General features: G+C 41.1%; 1 protein-coding gene across 1 annotated transcript in view; it reads right to left on the bottom strand.

Moving 5' to 3' along the window:
* Nucleotide 1: 1 nt before the first annotated feature.
* The window catches only part of nelfcd (negative elongation factor complex member C/D), a 37,448-nt gene continuing 20,764 nt past the window's right edge, over nucleotides 2–16,685 (bottom strand). The window contains exons 6-15 of the mRNA XM_028811948.2: nucleotides 15,285–15,437; nucleotides 10,576–10,706; nucleotides 10,339–10,504; nucleotides 9,994–10,128; nucleotides 9,572–9,711; nucleotides 9,297–9,411; nucleotides 911–1,006; nucleotides 666–806; nucleotides 455–584; nucleotides 2–370 (exon numbers count right to left, since the gene is read on the bottom strand). Of these exons, the coding sequence (XP_028667781.1) occupies nucleotides 336–370; nucleotides 455–584; nucleotides 666–806; nucleotides 911–1,006; nucleotides 9,297–9,411; nucleotides 9,572–9,711; nucleotides 9,994–10,128; nucleotides 10,339–10,504; nucleotides 10,576–10,706; nucleotides 15,285–15,437 (1,242 nt within the window). The 3' untranslated portion in view covers nucleotides 2–335. The remainder of the gene's footprint in view (nucleotides 371–454; nucleotides 585–665; nucleotides 807–910; nucleotides 1,007–9,296; nucleotides 9,412–9,571; nucleotides 9,712–9,993; nucleotides 10,129–10,338; nucleotides 10,505–10,575; nucleotides 10,707–15,284; nucleotides 15,438–16,685) is intronic.

Genomic DNA, 16,685 nt, shown 5'->3' with positions numbered 1-16,685 from the left:
CTGTCTGAATTTGTTTTTATTTTTTGTGATTTAAAAAAAAAAAAAAAAAGTCCAGCACGCCAGTCTGGGAGTAGCAGCGGCTCTGGAGTACATTAGGCCAATCAGTGGCACTGGTCTGGTTCAGTTTCCTTTCAGAGCACCACAATGTGTAGTTTGATGCTCACCATACATCTCCTCAGTTCATAAAGTAGTAATTTTATCACAGAACACGACTCAATGGCCGTTTTTACCTCTACCTCAAAATTCAGTGCGACTCATTGTCATGTGAAAAATGAAGATGGAAGGTCTGTATCTGTTGAACAAGCCATTCATTGTGCCATCGCATCACCTGCCCGTTATACCATCATGATGAAGTTTGCTTTGCAGTGAGCTGAAAAACAAGAGGGATGGGTGGGGAGAGTCAGAACAACGTGCTGGAAAGCTGCTGAGACCAGAAACCCATTAAGAACTTCACCTATAAACTCCGTCACTGGGTCGTGTTCTCCTTCTGCCTTGATTGTTCCAGCAATACTTTCATTTTCCAAAATGGGCAAGAAAAGCTGCACAAAATCTGTGGTGTAAGGCGGTGCGATCACATCCAAGACCTGCAGTGAAATTCAGTCTCTTACTGGTCAGACACCTAAGCACTGACGGCCGACCAAAGATGGCTCAGTCTTTGCACTCACCTCGGTTACAAAATGTCTGATCAAAGAAATGTCAGTATTGAGCTTCTCCAGACACTTGCGGATGTAGGCCACAACAGGCAGCACATACCCCCTGCTCAGTAGGTGGACCATTCTGTCCAGTAAAGTCTTCTTTAGCTCTAGCTAGTGGAAGGAAAAAAAAAAAAGGATACTAATTAAAGGGGCACAGAGTAACGCTCCCTCATCATATGCACCCCTCTGTGTTTGAGACAGAAGCATCTGCTCACCTGCTCCATGACATCCAGCTGCAGATGCTCCGTCTCAAATAGTTTTGTGAGTAACTGAAGGACCTGTGGGTGCAGCAACTGGTGACATGTGCTGATCTGCCAATTAAAAAAAAATGTTAGGGGAGAGACTTGTGAACACGGGTTCAAATGTTAAAGGTTACAGCGTATTGTGGTCTTTAATAAATCAGGTCCGAGAAGTTGACTGCAGTGCAACATGGTATGGCGACAGTTTCTTTCTTCACATTCATATGGTCATTCTGGCAAATGTTTAGGCACCTTGGTAGCACCAGATTAGCACCTCCTGTGAAAGATACAATGGCCTCCACTTGTCTTCTGTAGCCAGTTAAGGTTATGCCTGTACTACTACATTAACACTAGAATCCCTGAAGCCTAAGAAAAAACTCGTAATCCTGGGCCACCTTACATTCCTTCACACCTCTCCATCAGCGTCTGTTTTGTACATGTATCGCTCAGCACAAGCGGCCTGCTGTCCCCACACCCCCCAACGGAGCTGAAGTTCTCCAAGCTCAAGTCTCTTTATCGTGGTGTGAGGTGCCTGGAGTTGTACAGGGTAAATGATATATTGTTACTTGGAATGCATACATTTCAAGTGTGACTTTAGCTACAGGTGGAAGTCCCATTTTACTTGTGCTGCCAAGCAGAGTTGTATTGCAGTACACCAGTCTATTAGCCAGCAGAAGTGCTGTGAAGAAGCTGTCTGTTGTTACTGTGGTCATCGCTGCTCTTGTGAAAAGAATGGAGATAAATGCCATAAACTGAGTAATAAAAAAACAAGAGCTAACTTTTACAAGAGGCCAAAATTTAAACAGTGTTACAAACTCAAATAAAATGTATGTTTTTATTATATTACAGTAATAATAGCAGTGCACTACTCAAAACGTGGACGGAACCTTTAGGTTATAAAGCAGCAGTTCTTACCATTGCACCATCCAAGAATAAACATCAACTTCCTCTGAACTGACATTTGAGCTTGGGTTTTAACTCACTGACAGCAACATGTAATTGAATGATTTTTTTTTCTTTATTACTTTGGTTATATTCTAGAATAAAAGCACATATGTTTATTTGATATTTGGACTGCAGTCTTAACACTTCATTATTAGTATAACATGGAAAAAAGTTTCTATTATAGGTATGTGTTCAGCATTTCCTGTCATCCTACACTTACCCAGATCTTTGTAGACACGGAACAGACATGAAATGCATGTATTCCGAACAACTATATATTATTTATCCAATACAACTCCAGGCACCTCACACCACGATAAAGACTCTTGAGCTGGGTGAACTTTTTGCCCGAGCTGAGCTCTGACAAGGCGGGCGATGGGACAGCAGGCTGCTTGTATTGACTGAAGATTTTACAAAACAAAAGACACTGATGGAGAGGTACAAAAGGATCTAAGGTGGCCCGAGATTACGAGTTTTTCCGTAGGCTTCAGAGATTCTAGTGTTAAAAAGTCTGTGTTCACATTAGTGTTTATGACCAAAAATGTTGATGACTTAGCTGTTTACCTATGCGGGAGATGTGTGCATTGATGGAAAAATCCTCCACAGGATTTCTCACTAGCTGTACTGGCTGGTAAATTATTTGCCTGTTGTGCATGGATTCAGCGTTCGAATTGTACAAAATGCAATTTAGATGCCTACAGGTACTGTAAGCAACACAACAAGCACCAAGGAAAGCACCTCCTGTGTCTACCACATTGGAGTGTCATTTTCTTTGTGATGGATGACCACTCAGAGAAAAAGACGTTGTAATGAAAAAGGATCCAATCCAGAAAAAGGCCAAGTAATGAGTACAAACAAATCAGAATGCTATGACGAGCCTACATTTTCAAAACTCTGTTTCCCACCACCCACACTGCAACGGTGAGTGAGTCACTGTTGAGTTAGAAAAATATGGGCTTTTCAAAAGTCTTTGGGGGCTAAAAATGCCAGGGCAGTGTAGGTGAAAGATGAGAACAAATACTAATGTCTGCATTTTGAAACTAAAACCTAGCAGTGTGGACATGACCTATGATGTGTTCAGTCTTTGTTTTCGGAATTGCCTTGCATTCTTCCAGCTCTGAAAAATGTTCTTAGGTGCCAATTTCATGTTTGAAAACTCATCACATTTGTGTCTTTTTAGTGTGAATCAAAATATATAAAAAATTTGGGGACCATCTTGGATAAATCTTTACTTCTTTTTCAAGAGTGTTTTATGACAAGGTTGTTCTAAAGGAAAATGGAAGCCTTAGAGATCTATCATCCCAGTTTGAACCCTGTAGCTGGTCACTGAAATAGTGAGACCATGTAGAAAAAGTGTCATCATTTCTACATGATGTGAGCAAAACGTATGCAAATCCCTTTAAATGAAAGTCTGCAAAGTGCACTTTAATCAAATCTGAATTGTTTGATTTGTAATTTTTAAATGTTGGAGCAGAGGGGTAAATCAAGGAAAAATGTGAATGAAGGGCAATCCTGGGCATATTCAGCATTGATGCTTGTGAAGTGCCATCTATTGGAAAGTATTTTGTAATGCCTGCAGTAAAACAATGCATTGCATTTGTCAGAATTATCACAGCTGGTTCTTCCCAAACGTTAACACTACTGTTGAGAACCATTGAGAAAATGTGTAATTGAGTCAGACTAACTAACACTATAACTTAAAAAGGATTATTTAAAAAGGAAAAAAAAAAAAAAAAAAAAACGTAGAAAGCAACTGAAAGATGGAGTACTAATCTAATTCTGAGGATCTGTCCGCATTAATAAAGCAAAACAAAAGCAGGAATTGTGCAAATAAACAAGAAATTCAATTAACAGCTTTAAAGAGGGCACACCAGCCTCCCAGGATACTGGGATTGAGACCCCTTGTGGTCAGACCATTAGCTGCTTTCCTCTGTGTGGCAGTCAGTGGACTCCAATGGGATTAGTCCTGTGTTATGTCAGCCTTTATTTCTTTATTATTACTTCTTATTTAAAACTTTCCTTTATAAAAGACTACAGAGTCAGTTGTACTTCAGTTCACTTACATTTACTTATTTGGCTAACTCCTTTATCCAAGGTGACTTAATACTTAAGATACAATTGGTTACATTACTTTTGGTTTTCCCAATTGGAGCACAGACAGGCCATGTGACTCGCTCAGGTCACTCAGTGTCAGTAGCTGTCATTTGTATAAATGGTAAACACAATGTACTTTATTTCTCAAGAACAACGCCCCAGAGGGAGTGTGTCGGCATTGTGGGCTGCTGAATTTGTTTCAATGAAACGCCATTTCTGCATGTAGATTTGGACTGAGTCTCCAAACTAGACATTGGCCAGCTAGCACAAGATATTACTGTATTACACACATAATGTATATATGAGTTTTACTGCCAGAAATTGTAATTGTTTGCCATTTTTACAAATATTACTGATCAGAAAAAAAACATTCTTCTATTTAGGAATAGTGGTGAGGTGAAGCTATTTATCATCACAGAATTGTGTGCATCCTTTGGAAATCATAACAACAACGAAAAACACACAGACGGAGGACCACAATCAAAAGTTCAAATCCCTTTGAATGTTTGGCCTGATAATACACAAACACGCACACGGCCTGCGCTTTCTTTGATTGTACAGTCTGTATAAAAATAGTCAATGCGTTACAAAGCGGACAACTTACGATAGACCACACAACACCTAGAGAGGCCTCAAAATGTCTGGAGCAGAATCACTTGGAGTGAGGAGACCAAAATTGAACTTTATGGTCACAACCATAAACTCTGTGTTTGGAGAAGAGTCAATAATTTGTTTGAAGAGAAGCACCCCATCCCAACCATCAAGTATGCATGAAGTATGGCAGTGAACCTTTGCAGATATTGGAGGGTGTGAGCTACAGTGACACAGGGAGTTCAGTCAAAATTGATGGCAAGATGAATGCAGCATGTCATCTGAAAATATTGGAGGAAATTTTGCATTCATCAGCCCAGAAGCTGTGCACGGGGAATACTTGGGCTATCCAGCGTGACAATGATATGAAACACAGGGCCAAGTCAGTGGCCCCTCATTGGCTGCCGCAAAAGAAGATTGTGAATTAGTTGGCAGTTGAGTCATAGCAACCGGACTTCTTTCTAGTTAGTTAGATACAGTGGGTACGGAAAGTATTCAGACCCCCTTCAATTTTTCACTCTTTGTCATATTGCAGCCATTTGCTAAAATCATTTAAATTAATTTTTTCCCTCATTAATGTACACACAGCACCCCATATTGACAGACAAAAAAAAAGAATTTTTGAAATTGTTGCAGATTTATTAAAAAAGAAAAACTGAAATATCACATGGTCCTAACTATTCAGACCCTTTGCTCAGTATTTAGTAGAAGCACCCTTTTGAGCTAATACAGCCATGAGTCTTCTTGGGAAAGATGCAACAAGTTTTTCACACCTGGATTTGGGGATCCTCTGCCATTCCTCCTTGCAGATCCTCTCCAGTTCTGTCAGGTTGGATGGTAAACGTTGGTGGACAGCCATTTTTAGGTCTATCCAGAGATGCTCAATTGGGTTTAAGTCAGGGCTTTGGCTGGGCCGTTCAAGAACAGTCACAGAGTTGTTGTAAAGCCACTCCTTCGTTATTTTAGCTGTGTGCTTAGGGTCATTGTCTTGTTGGAAGGTAAACCTTCGGCCCAGTCTGAGGTCCTTAGCACTCTGGAGAAGGTTTTTGTCCAGGATATCCCTGTACTTGGCCGCATTCATCTTTCCCTCGATTGCAACCAGTCGTCCTGTCCCTGCAGCTGAAAAACCCCTACAGCATGATGCTGCCATCGCCATGCTTCACTGTGGGGACTGTATTGGACAAGTGATGAGCAGTGCCTGGTTGTCTCCACAGATACCGCTTAGAATTAAGGCCAAAAAGTTCTATCTTGGTCTCATCAGACCAGAGAATCTTATTTCTCAGCATCTCAGAGTCCTTCAGGTGTCTTTTAGCAAACTCCATGCGGGCTGTCATGTGTCTTGCACTGAGGTATGTGTGACTGTTCTTGAATGGCCCAGCCAGAGTCCTGACTTAAACCCAATTGAGCATCTCTGGAGAGACCTAAAAATGGCTGTCCACCAACGTTTACCATCCAACCTGACAGAACTGGAGAGGATCTGCAAGGAGGAATGGCAGAGGATCCCCAAATCCAGGTGTGAAAAACTTGATGCATCTTCCCCAAGAAGACTCATGGCTGTATTAGCTCAAAAGGGTGCTTCTACTAAATACTGAGCAAAGGGTCTGAATACTTAGGACCATGTGATATTTCAGTTTTTCTTTTTTAATAAATCTGCAACAATTTCAAAAATTCTTTGTTTTGCCTGTCAATATGGGGTGCTGTGTGTACATTAATGAGGGAAAAAATTAATTTAAATGATTTTAGCAAATGGCTGCAATATGACAGAGTGAAAAATTGAAGGGGGTCTGAATACTTTCCGTACCCACTGTATGTTTCACTGCTCATCCAAGCAGCTTCATCAGCCTGCTTGGATGAGCAGTAAAACGTATCTACCCAACAAGAAAGAAGTCCAGTTGCCATGACTCAACTACCAGATAATTTCACCTGGATGACTGGGAATCTTCACAGACAATGTGAATTAGTGCAAGTGGCCCTAATTTGGGGTGTTCATAAGAAATGTACTCATTTACTTCATGAGGTACAAGTACATAACAAAAACGAACAGATGTGTCAGATAATTGAAATATTAAAAGTCTCCTTTGATTTAATGCTCTAGTCTAAATATTCTCGATTGTAACAGAAATGTGTCAATTTGCTTCCTCCAATAGTGGTCCATAGACATGATGTTATTTCTGCTCCTTTACTAGAAATCTAATTTATGTGAACCCCACATGCTCAGGTTTGAAATTTGTCAGTTTGACCTTCTGGTACAGGATCTTGGAAGCTAGGGCCACTCGTAAAGAATCAGATATCAAAAATATTATATTCATGATGGGCAACCTTGAAATTGCATAAAACAACACACTACACATCTATATCACTGTTGTCCATTTTTGTTGAAGTTTTGTGAAGTAGAGTAATTTTGACCCTTTTGTGTCCCATGAGGCGTTGATCCCCTGGGGTTGATAGATGTGGAAGACACAAACCTCAAGTTCTTTTGATAATTTTGCTAAAAACACCTGTTGGTTAACTCTTTATCAAAAGGGTGTTATTTCTTACACAAAATATTGCCCATAAATCGTGAAAACTTATGTTTATTTGGGCCTAGAGGGCTATAAGTAGGGGGACAATCCAAAAAACCTCGATGACTTACATGACAAGACTTCAAGACGAGTCATACGGTATATCAGAGAGATTATTAGCATGCACTGATACAGCGCATTGCCACACCCACCACATGACAAACCAACTCAGGATCCCAGATTAGGACCCAAGTGCAGCCATGTAACGGGTGACACCTCAGCACCACACTAGTTCAGATGGAATGGAACAGTGTGAGGTTTTTTATGGTGGATGGAGTACCAATTCTGCCACCAACCCCCAGATTTTTCCCTACAGTTTGGAGGGCCTACATGCAGGGCTGCATGTAGATTAATGTCATATTAATGTCATACCCAGGACGTACAGTGCATCCGGAAAGTATTCACAGCGCATCACATTTTGTTATATCCAAAATAGATTAATTTTTTTCCTCAGAATTCTACACACAACACCCCATAATGACAACGTGAAAAAAGTTTACTTGAGATTTTTGCAAATTTATTAATGTTGCAGCTTAATTGGAGTCCACCTGTGGTAAATTCAGTTGACTGGACATGATTTGGAAAGGCACACGCCTGTCTATATAAGGTCCCACAGTTGACAGTTCAAGTCAGAGCACAAACCAAGCATGAAGTCAAAGGAATTGTCTGTAGACCTCCGAGACAGGATTATCTCGAGGCACAAATCTGGGGTAGGTTACAGAAAAATTTCTGCTGCTTTGAAGGTCCCAATAAGCACAGTGGCCTCCATCATCCGTAAGTGGAAGAAGTTTGAAACCACCAGGACTCTTCCTAGAGCTGGCCAGCCATCTAAACTGAGCGATCGGGGGAGAAGGGCCTTAGTCAGGGAGGTGACCAAGAACCCGATGGTCACTCTGTCAGAGCTCCACAGGTCCTCTGTGGAGAGAGGAGAACCTTCCAGAAGGACAACCATCTCTGCAGCAATCCACCAATCAGGCCTGTATGGTAGAGTGGCCAGACGGAAGCCACTCCTTAGTAAAAGGCACATGGCAGCCTGCCTGGAGTTTGCCAAAAGGCATCTGAAGGACTCTCAGACCATGAGAAAGAAAATTCTCTGGTCTGATGAGACAAAGATTGAACTCTTTGGTGTGAATGCCAGGCATCATGTTTGGAGAAAACCTGGCACCATCCCTACAGTGAAGCATGGTGGTAGCAGCATCATGCTGTGGGGATGTTTTTCAGTGGCAGTGCTCTTGACCTCAGACTGGGGCGATGGTTCATCTTTCAGCAGGACAACGACCCTAAGCATACAGCCAAGATATCAAAGGAGTGGCTTCAGGACAACTCAATGTCCTTGAGTGGCTCAGCCAGAGCCCAGACTTGAATCCAATTGAACATCTCTGGAGAGATCTTAAAATGGGTGTGCACCGATGCTTCCCATCCAACCTGATGGAGCTTGAGAGGTGCTACAAAGAGGAATGGGCAAAACTGGCCAAGGATAGGTGTGCCAAGCTTGTGGCATCATATTCAAAAAGACTTGAGGCTGTAATTGCTGCCAAAGGTGCATCGACAAAGTATTGAGCAAAGGCTGTGAATACTTATGTGCATGTGATTTCTCAGTTTTTTTATTTTTAATAAATTTGCAAAAATCTCAAGTAAACTTTTTTCATGTTGTCATTATGGGGTGTTGGATTAAATTCATTTTTTTCCTCAGAATTCTACACACATTTTGGAATAAGGCTGTAACATAACAAAATGTGGAAAAAGTGATGCGCTGTGAATACTTTCCGGATGCACTGTATATCACAGGCAGGGGTTTATTTGTACTGGGGAGCAGGGAGGCACAAGACCAAAAAAACAAACAAAAATCTAGAAGCGATTTCAAAGTGTTAAAAAGGTCATTCTTATGATAAATGGATGACGGATGCTAAAGAGGGAAATAACACAATAATAAAAACTAAGGGAATGCAAACAATTGACTGTCTTATTATTGTTTAATAATAATAATTATTGTGCTATTCTGTGATGCCTAATATCAATGATCTTTACATCACCACCACTTTACTTTCTTTGTACCATCTGGAGGTCAAGTCAACTTCTCTTCCCTTAAGGTATTTACTTAAGCCTACATTACTAGTCACTATGACCACAGATTTAAAAAAAAAAAAAATAGTAACAAAAAGCAAATGCACCTCATCCAACAAGGCCAGATGAACAGGAGTGTGATCAGTCTGAAGCTGAAAATACCGAGGCTCTGAAACTGTCCAGTCAACCCACTTCAGCACGCCCATTGCTACAACTGGAAACCTGTCATTAAACATAAAACAAATTATCTAAGCATGCCAGTTCCTCTTAGGTCCAAGAAATAAGATGACTGGCATTTTCTCCAAAACTGTAAGGCTCAGTGATTCAGTCACCTGACATACAGGGGAAGACCTGGAAGCGAACATTTATACAATATGCCCACCTGATGCACTGGTACAGTGTGCTCAACTCTGCTACCAGCTCTGTGGCTCCTTTGTTCTCATTGCAGCACAAGTTGTGGACAGTCTCAATGGCCTTTGAAGTGGACTTCAGCTCATCCTTGTTGATGCTCACCCGTTTATTCTTCACAAAACAAACAGTGAAGCAGACCATTTTACTGAATGCCGTGTTTTTGTAGTTTCCTTAGCACTTTGGACTTGGTATCAGGTTTGAAAAGCTATAAAAACTTACAACAAATTGGTAAAGATTTCCTCATGGTTTAAAAAGACTGCCTACTTGGTAAAAAGCTCAGCATTTAATTTAAAGTCTGTCAAAAACAATACAGTATAACCTGGCAGTTGAGAAATTGCCCTTAAATTTAGAATGTGACAAGTATTGTGCAGCCTATGGAGGGAACTTACTTACCTTTTTCCACATTTCTACCACACTAGCGGCATAGGCCAAGATGTGAATATATTTGTGTTTATGATCCTGGTTGATTTTTGCACCCGGTTTGAAGAGAGACTGCATAAAAAGGTCAAGGAAAGCTGGAACTCTAATCTGCAGTAAACAGAGAATAAGAATAGTGTGAGGAAATTGGAATCCTTGGCTAAATCATCAACAGGTAAGGTGGCATAAGACAATGGACCAACTTCCTTTCATCAGCATGAGGACCTACATCAAGTGGATTACTGAATGTGTGTGCCATCTCAAATAAATGCTGATCACTGATGGCCTACAATGAAAAAGCATAAAAAAATAGCTTCTTACCAACTCAACAGGGGGAGGATCCATACTGGTGAACATTTTAAAAAGGACGGTGATATCCGCAGGATTCAAGGCTCCTTTAGACAACATAGCACCGAGTGCCTGGCAGGCCCGAGGGTAGGCAGCTGCTGTTCCGAGGGCCAATGTGATCTGACTGGCATCATGGCCCCTACATAAATGGACACAAAAGTCAGACTCTGCAATGGACACACAAACTTAACTAAGTATTTAACTAAGTACCGTTTATGAGCGGACGTTTGGACCTCCTGGGCAATACGCCGAACTGCAGATCCCCCCTGCTCTTCCTGGGCCAAGATTGACATCATTGATTGAGCAAACAGGTAGGTGTGCTCCCCATGGCAAACCATTTTCTACCAATGTAAAAGAAATAGTGGTCAGCAAATGTGCCATTGTGCACTGTTTAAGGTAGTGACATGGCCACACAGCACGGTATGGGAAAATTTAACCCACACACACACACACACACACACACACAGAGGTATGACCGGACAGTCCATTAATGATAATACTACAGTAAACTCCATCCCAGGGTACTTTACCAGTTGTGTGCTTCAGTGTAATTTTTTTTATATATGGTATCCCCATAGATGTCTATATTGGAACCACTACTGTTTTCATCTGCAGGTTACCCTGGGAGTGAGACATGGAACGGAAGATGGCAAGCATCATTCCTTCAGTTCAAATGACATTTCAAACATCGTTTCCTTAATTAATCATATGTTGAAGTTAAGAGTTGAAGTCCAAGAAAATTTTAAATACAAATGTTATTAATTAGTAGGAGAGATACAGGCAGCAACAAGCCCAGGTCAAATTTTAAGTCATGGAGCGCATGAAGCAGATGGATGGAGGTCTACATGTCACTTCTGATTTGATGTGAATAACTGGTTAGTGTAGCAAAGTTTTCAGAACACTGACAAAGTCTGAGGATTTTCTGGGCACAGGTTAAAGTAGGCAAAAGTATGATTTGGAAAACGATAGTCACTGTAACTTAAACCCCCAATACCTTTACCCGGCTGCATGTCTGTTCATGTGCTATACAACAGAACAGAAAACACTTTATTTAGCTTTGCTTAGCAGGGACACATCATGTATACTGCAGATGCTGCACATATAGGTTTGACTTTCCATACACACTAACATGTTTTATCTTCAGATGCTGTACTACTTGAACTGTCATTCTGGGAAAATCTAATTATTTGCAGAACAGTAGCGCTAACCCTACCAATTCTAAGCACTTCATCTGATTCTTGCTCTAAGTCAATGCAGTCACTCTAAGGCCGGATTTATACTTCACGCAACACATGCTGCAGCAGACGCGTTGTAGTGTTTATACTTGCGCGTGTACTTTACGTAAATCTGGAGGAATCTGCCAGGTGGCAGTGCGAGATATTATCATGGTGAGAACATGTTCGGCTTCTCTGTGTTGTGAACTGCCTAGAATACCCATTAAATTTCGATGACACCTTACCGCAATATCTCTGAAAAGGATGTTTATTGATTAAATCCAGGGATGTGTCCATTCCAGCAAGCATTGGGCATGAATGAGAAACAATCCCTGGACGAGGCCTCCGCTCATCGCAAGGTGAATACAAGCACACACATACACTGGCGTCATTTTAGCGGCACCAAATCCCCAAATCTGCATATCCTTGGAAGGAAACTGGAGCACACCGAGGAAACCCAGCAGGAAAACATGGAAACTCCAGGCAGGGAATATCAGCGACGTGACTCCCTACAAGACAGCAGCGCTAATGCTCTGCCACTGTGTCAACCCCATGTGTGTAATTATTAAGAGTATTCATTATTTAAAGGAAATTAGCGATTTATCTGTAAAATGTAATATACATACTTTAATGCTTTTCATCATGAAAGTGATATTAAGTATAAATCTAAGGATTCTAAATGTGCAGAGAGTTGGAATATCATATATTTAATGTGCTCAGTGTGGCGATCTATTGCTGGCGATCCGCTGCCGTCAGGACCAGAGGAAGCCCCAGAAAAAAAGACAGCACAGAAGACGGCATGCAAGACTTTTAAAATCGGGAATATGCGAGGCTTGAATATAAAAGCACCACGAATACATCTGTATGTCTGCATTTTGCTTAACCACATCAAACATCGAAGTGCACACACTGATCTCGTAGGATCAGCAAAGCGGCTTTCTGTCACATGTAGATAGTAAACAGAGACTCTGACTTCACATTCCAACTTTTACCACACTGCGCCCCTCGACTTTTTGCTGGTACTGCAACTCGCGCACGCATCGTGTTAATTTCTGAGGACCTGCTCAGAGGACGCATCAAATGAACGCTGAGAACATGTGGCAGCCATGATGCAGGCACATACACGTTTTGAGCGTGAAGTATAAACGAGCCCTTAGAAAGAGCAGTGGAGACTTTGTGGATTTAATTTAACATTTAGAAGAAGCTGCTGAACATTCATCTCGATATTGCCTTTTCCATTTTGATTTTTTTTATTAAATATCAAATTGAACTAAAGACTCGATATATTGCCCACGACTACATGAAGCCTACTTGTACAATGGCTTCTCAGATCATTTTTGATGTACTGATCTCTAAGCACTTTGAGGGTAGGTGATTTGAAATTTCATCCTTGGTGGACGCAGGAACAGACTAGTTGTGTACAAACTATATGACAAGAAAGAATAATGTACTCCAAAACAGTCTCAAGAATCCAAAAAATACACTCAACATGAAGTTAAGGGTGCAGAAGACAGGCAGAGTGTTATGGTCAATGAAGAACTATTCTTGGACACAATCCGACCCCCCACAAAGAACTACTTGGTGTGCACAATGTACAAATCATTAGAAGGTGGAGTGATACAGTGGGGCAAAAAAGTATTTAGTCAGCCACCAATTGTGCAAGTTCTCCCACTTAAAAAGATGAGAGAGGCCTGTAATTTTCATCATAGGTATACCTCAACTATGAGAGACAAAATGAGAAAAAAATAAAAATCCAGAAAATCACATTGTCTGATTTTTAAAGAATTTATTTGCAAATTATGGTGGAAAAAAAAGTATTTGGTCAATAACAAAAGTTCATCTCAATATTTTGTTATATACCCTTTGTTGGCAATGACAGAGGTCAAACGTTTTCTGTAAGGCTTCACAAGGTTTTCACACACACTTGCTGGTATTTTGGCCCATTCCTCCATGCAGATCTCCTGTAGAGCAGTGATGTTTTGGGGCTGTCGCTGGGTAACACGGACTTTCAACTCCCTCCAAAGATTTTCTATGGGGTTGAGATCTGGAGACTGGCTAGGCCACTCCAGGACCTTGAAATGCTTCTTACGAAGCCACTTCTTCGTTACCCGGGCGGTGTGTTTGGGATCATTGTCATGCTGAAAGACCCAGCCACGTTTCATCTTCAATGCCCTTGATGATGTAAGGAGGTTTTCACTCAAAATCTGATGATACATGGCCCCATTCATTCTTTCCTTTACACGGATCAGTCGTCCTGGTCCCTTTGCAGTAAAACAGCCCCAAAGCATGATGTTTCCACCCCCATGCTTTACAGTAGGTATGGTGTTCTTTGGATGCAACTCAGCATTCTTTCTCCTCCAAACACGACGAGTAGAGTTTTTACCAAAAAGTTCTACTTTGGTTTCATATGACATTCTCCCAATCCTCTTCTGGATCATCCAAATGCTCTCTAGCAAACTTCAGATGGGCCTGCACATGTACTGGCTTAAGCAGGGGGGACACGTCTGGCACTGCAGGAGTGGAGTCCCTGGCGGCGTAGTGTGTTACTGATGGTAGACTTTGTTACTTTAGTCCCAGCTCTCTGCAGGTCATTCACTAGGTCCCCCCATGTGGTTCTGGGCTTTTTGCTCACCGTTCTTGTGATCATTTTGACCCCACGGGGGGAGATCTTGCGTGGAGCTCTAGATCGAGGGAGATTATCAGTGGTCTTGTATGTCTTCCATTTTCTAATAATTGCTCCCACAGTTGATTTCTTCACACCAAGATTCAGATTCAGCCTTCCCAGCCTGGTGAAGGTCTACAATTTTGTTTCTGGTGTCCTTTGACAGCTCTTTGGTCTTGGCCATAGTGGAGTTTGGAGTGTGACTGTTTGAGGTTGTGGACAGGTGTCTTTTATATTGAGAACGAGTTCAAACAGGTGCCATTAATACAGGTAACGAGTGGAGGACAGAGGAGCCTCTTACAGAAGACATTACAGGTCTGTGAGAGCCAGAAATCTTGCTTGTTTGTAGGTAACCAAATACTTAATTTTCCACCATAATTTGCAAATAAATTCTTTAAAAATCAGACAATGTGATTTTCTGGATTTTTTTTTCTCATTTTGTCTCTCATAGTTGAGGTATACCTATGATGAAAATTACAGGCCTCTCTCATCTTTTTAAGTGGGAGAACTTGCACAATTGGTGGCTGACTAAATACTTTTTTGCCCCACTGTATATCCAAGCTAAAACAGAACATTCTGATAAGACACAACACTCTGCCAATGCAATGCCATTCATGAAGAACGGTCAGAGGAAGTTTATATTCTAGAGGTACTTGGCTGCGTGTGAAAACTGAAAAGTACTGCAGGCGACATCTTGTATAGACATATGCTGGAGGAAAAATAGTTTTAATCTGCTAAAAACATTGAAAACAACTGATTTACTAAAGTTTTTGCACAGGAAGGAGAAATTGTCCCCTTATGACTTTGGGATAGGTTCCTTAAACCCCACGTGGATTCCAACAGCTCAACAAACACAAGTAAAATTACCAATTCAAAAGTAACCAGGCTGAAACAACTCATACAGATATGCTGAGGGCTAGGCTTGATATGATGGTCAGTTTAAAGACTAAATTAGAAAGCACAAAGCACTAAAATTTAAAACTGAAATACACCCCCAATTCACCTCATTTGCTGTATTGCTACAATCCTATCAAAATACTTACTGCAAATTCTGGTAAGTTCTTCTCCAGATTTTCTTCCCCACCATCCAACAGCGTTGCTAAAGAGGTCCGCAACACTCTAGAAAACACTTCTAGCTGCTGGCAGGCCGTTGAGACACTGGTGATTTCTCCCTGGTAGCCAGCATCTGATATGAGCTATAGTAAGACATTTCGGGGAATGAGAGAAACAGAGCAGGCTGGTTATTAACCTTCTGTCCTCTCCACTTTAATGTACATTGGTGTCAAAGAGACCCGGGGAATTAGGAACACAGTTTACTAATCTGCCTTACATTTGAGTCTGTTTAACACCAATTTCCATTCATTGTCCTTCCCTACGTGAACATTTACTAACAGATTTGAAAAACTTTACACTGGGGATGCAAACATTTGATCACACTTCAACATTCTCAACATTCTCTAAGATTGATAGATAACTTTTCATTACTAAAAAATATACACACTGCTTTAATAATACAGAAAATGATGCAAGTACACATTTTACAGGAAAAGTATTATTTATTTATTAAAAGTGTAAAAATATGTTTTAACATTAATTAAAACATGCTGCAAATTGTCCCTATACATTTCTACAGTGAGAAGAAGAGTAAACAGCAGGAGTTAGCTACTTAGCAAGCCTATCATCTACGTGTCAGGCTGGAACAGTTTGTGTCTGCAGTATCACTGACTTAATCTGTCTGTCTAGTATTGGGCACAGTCCCACTAAGATTCACACCACTGCTAGGACAAGTGATTTATTTATTTTTTTTTCGGTGGGGTCCCAAGTAATGCACCCAGCCTTGGCCCGACTCACACCACAAACACACAAAGACACAGAACCAAATTAAACAAACAGTAACCAAAACAAATGTATTAAACAAAAATAGCAGGATATAATCAACTACACAACAAATAAAACAATCCCTCCCTCAGTTCCTTGCTGGCGATCACACATATAAGAAACAAACACAAAGTCCAATACACTGTCCGTATGAAACAGCCAATGACGATATGGAAATGATGCAGAAGAGATAATCCACAGAACAGCTTGCTGTTAAGTAATGTAAAAGAATCCTACTGGTATGCGTTGGGTGGTGATGACATTGGGAGTGCTCCCTCCAAACAAGAAAGAAAAACCAATCTAACTCAGTACTCACACGACAGGCAGGGGCAGAGCAGTCCATACATTCATACAGGTGAGGTGATCCAAGAACAAAGTGATAATCCAAAGAAAGATGATACTGACAGCTAAACAGACACAAACTCCAGACTTCTCAACCCCCTTACTGACTAGCCGGTGTCACTTTTCAAAGGTCCCAATGGCCAATCTTGTGCCAGCAGCCCCTGCGCTCTACTCAGATGTTCAATCAGGGACGTCTGCTGGGAGTTAAAGTTCATAAGACATGT

The sequence above is a fragment of the Erpetoichthys calabaricus genome, chromosome 10 (assembly GCF_900747795.2).
Source record: "Erpetoichthys calabaricus chromosome 10, fErpCal1.3, whole genome shotgun sequence".
Lineage (NCBI taxonomy): Eukaryota > Metazoa > Chordata > Cladistia > Polypteriformes > Polypteridae > Erpetoichthys > Erpetoichthys calabaricus.
The sequence above is the reverse complement of the archived record's forward strand: the minus strand, read 5'-3'. Positions and strand labels throughout refer to the sequence as shown.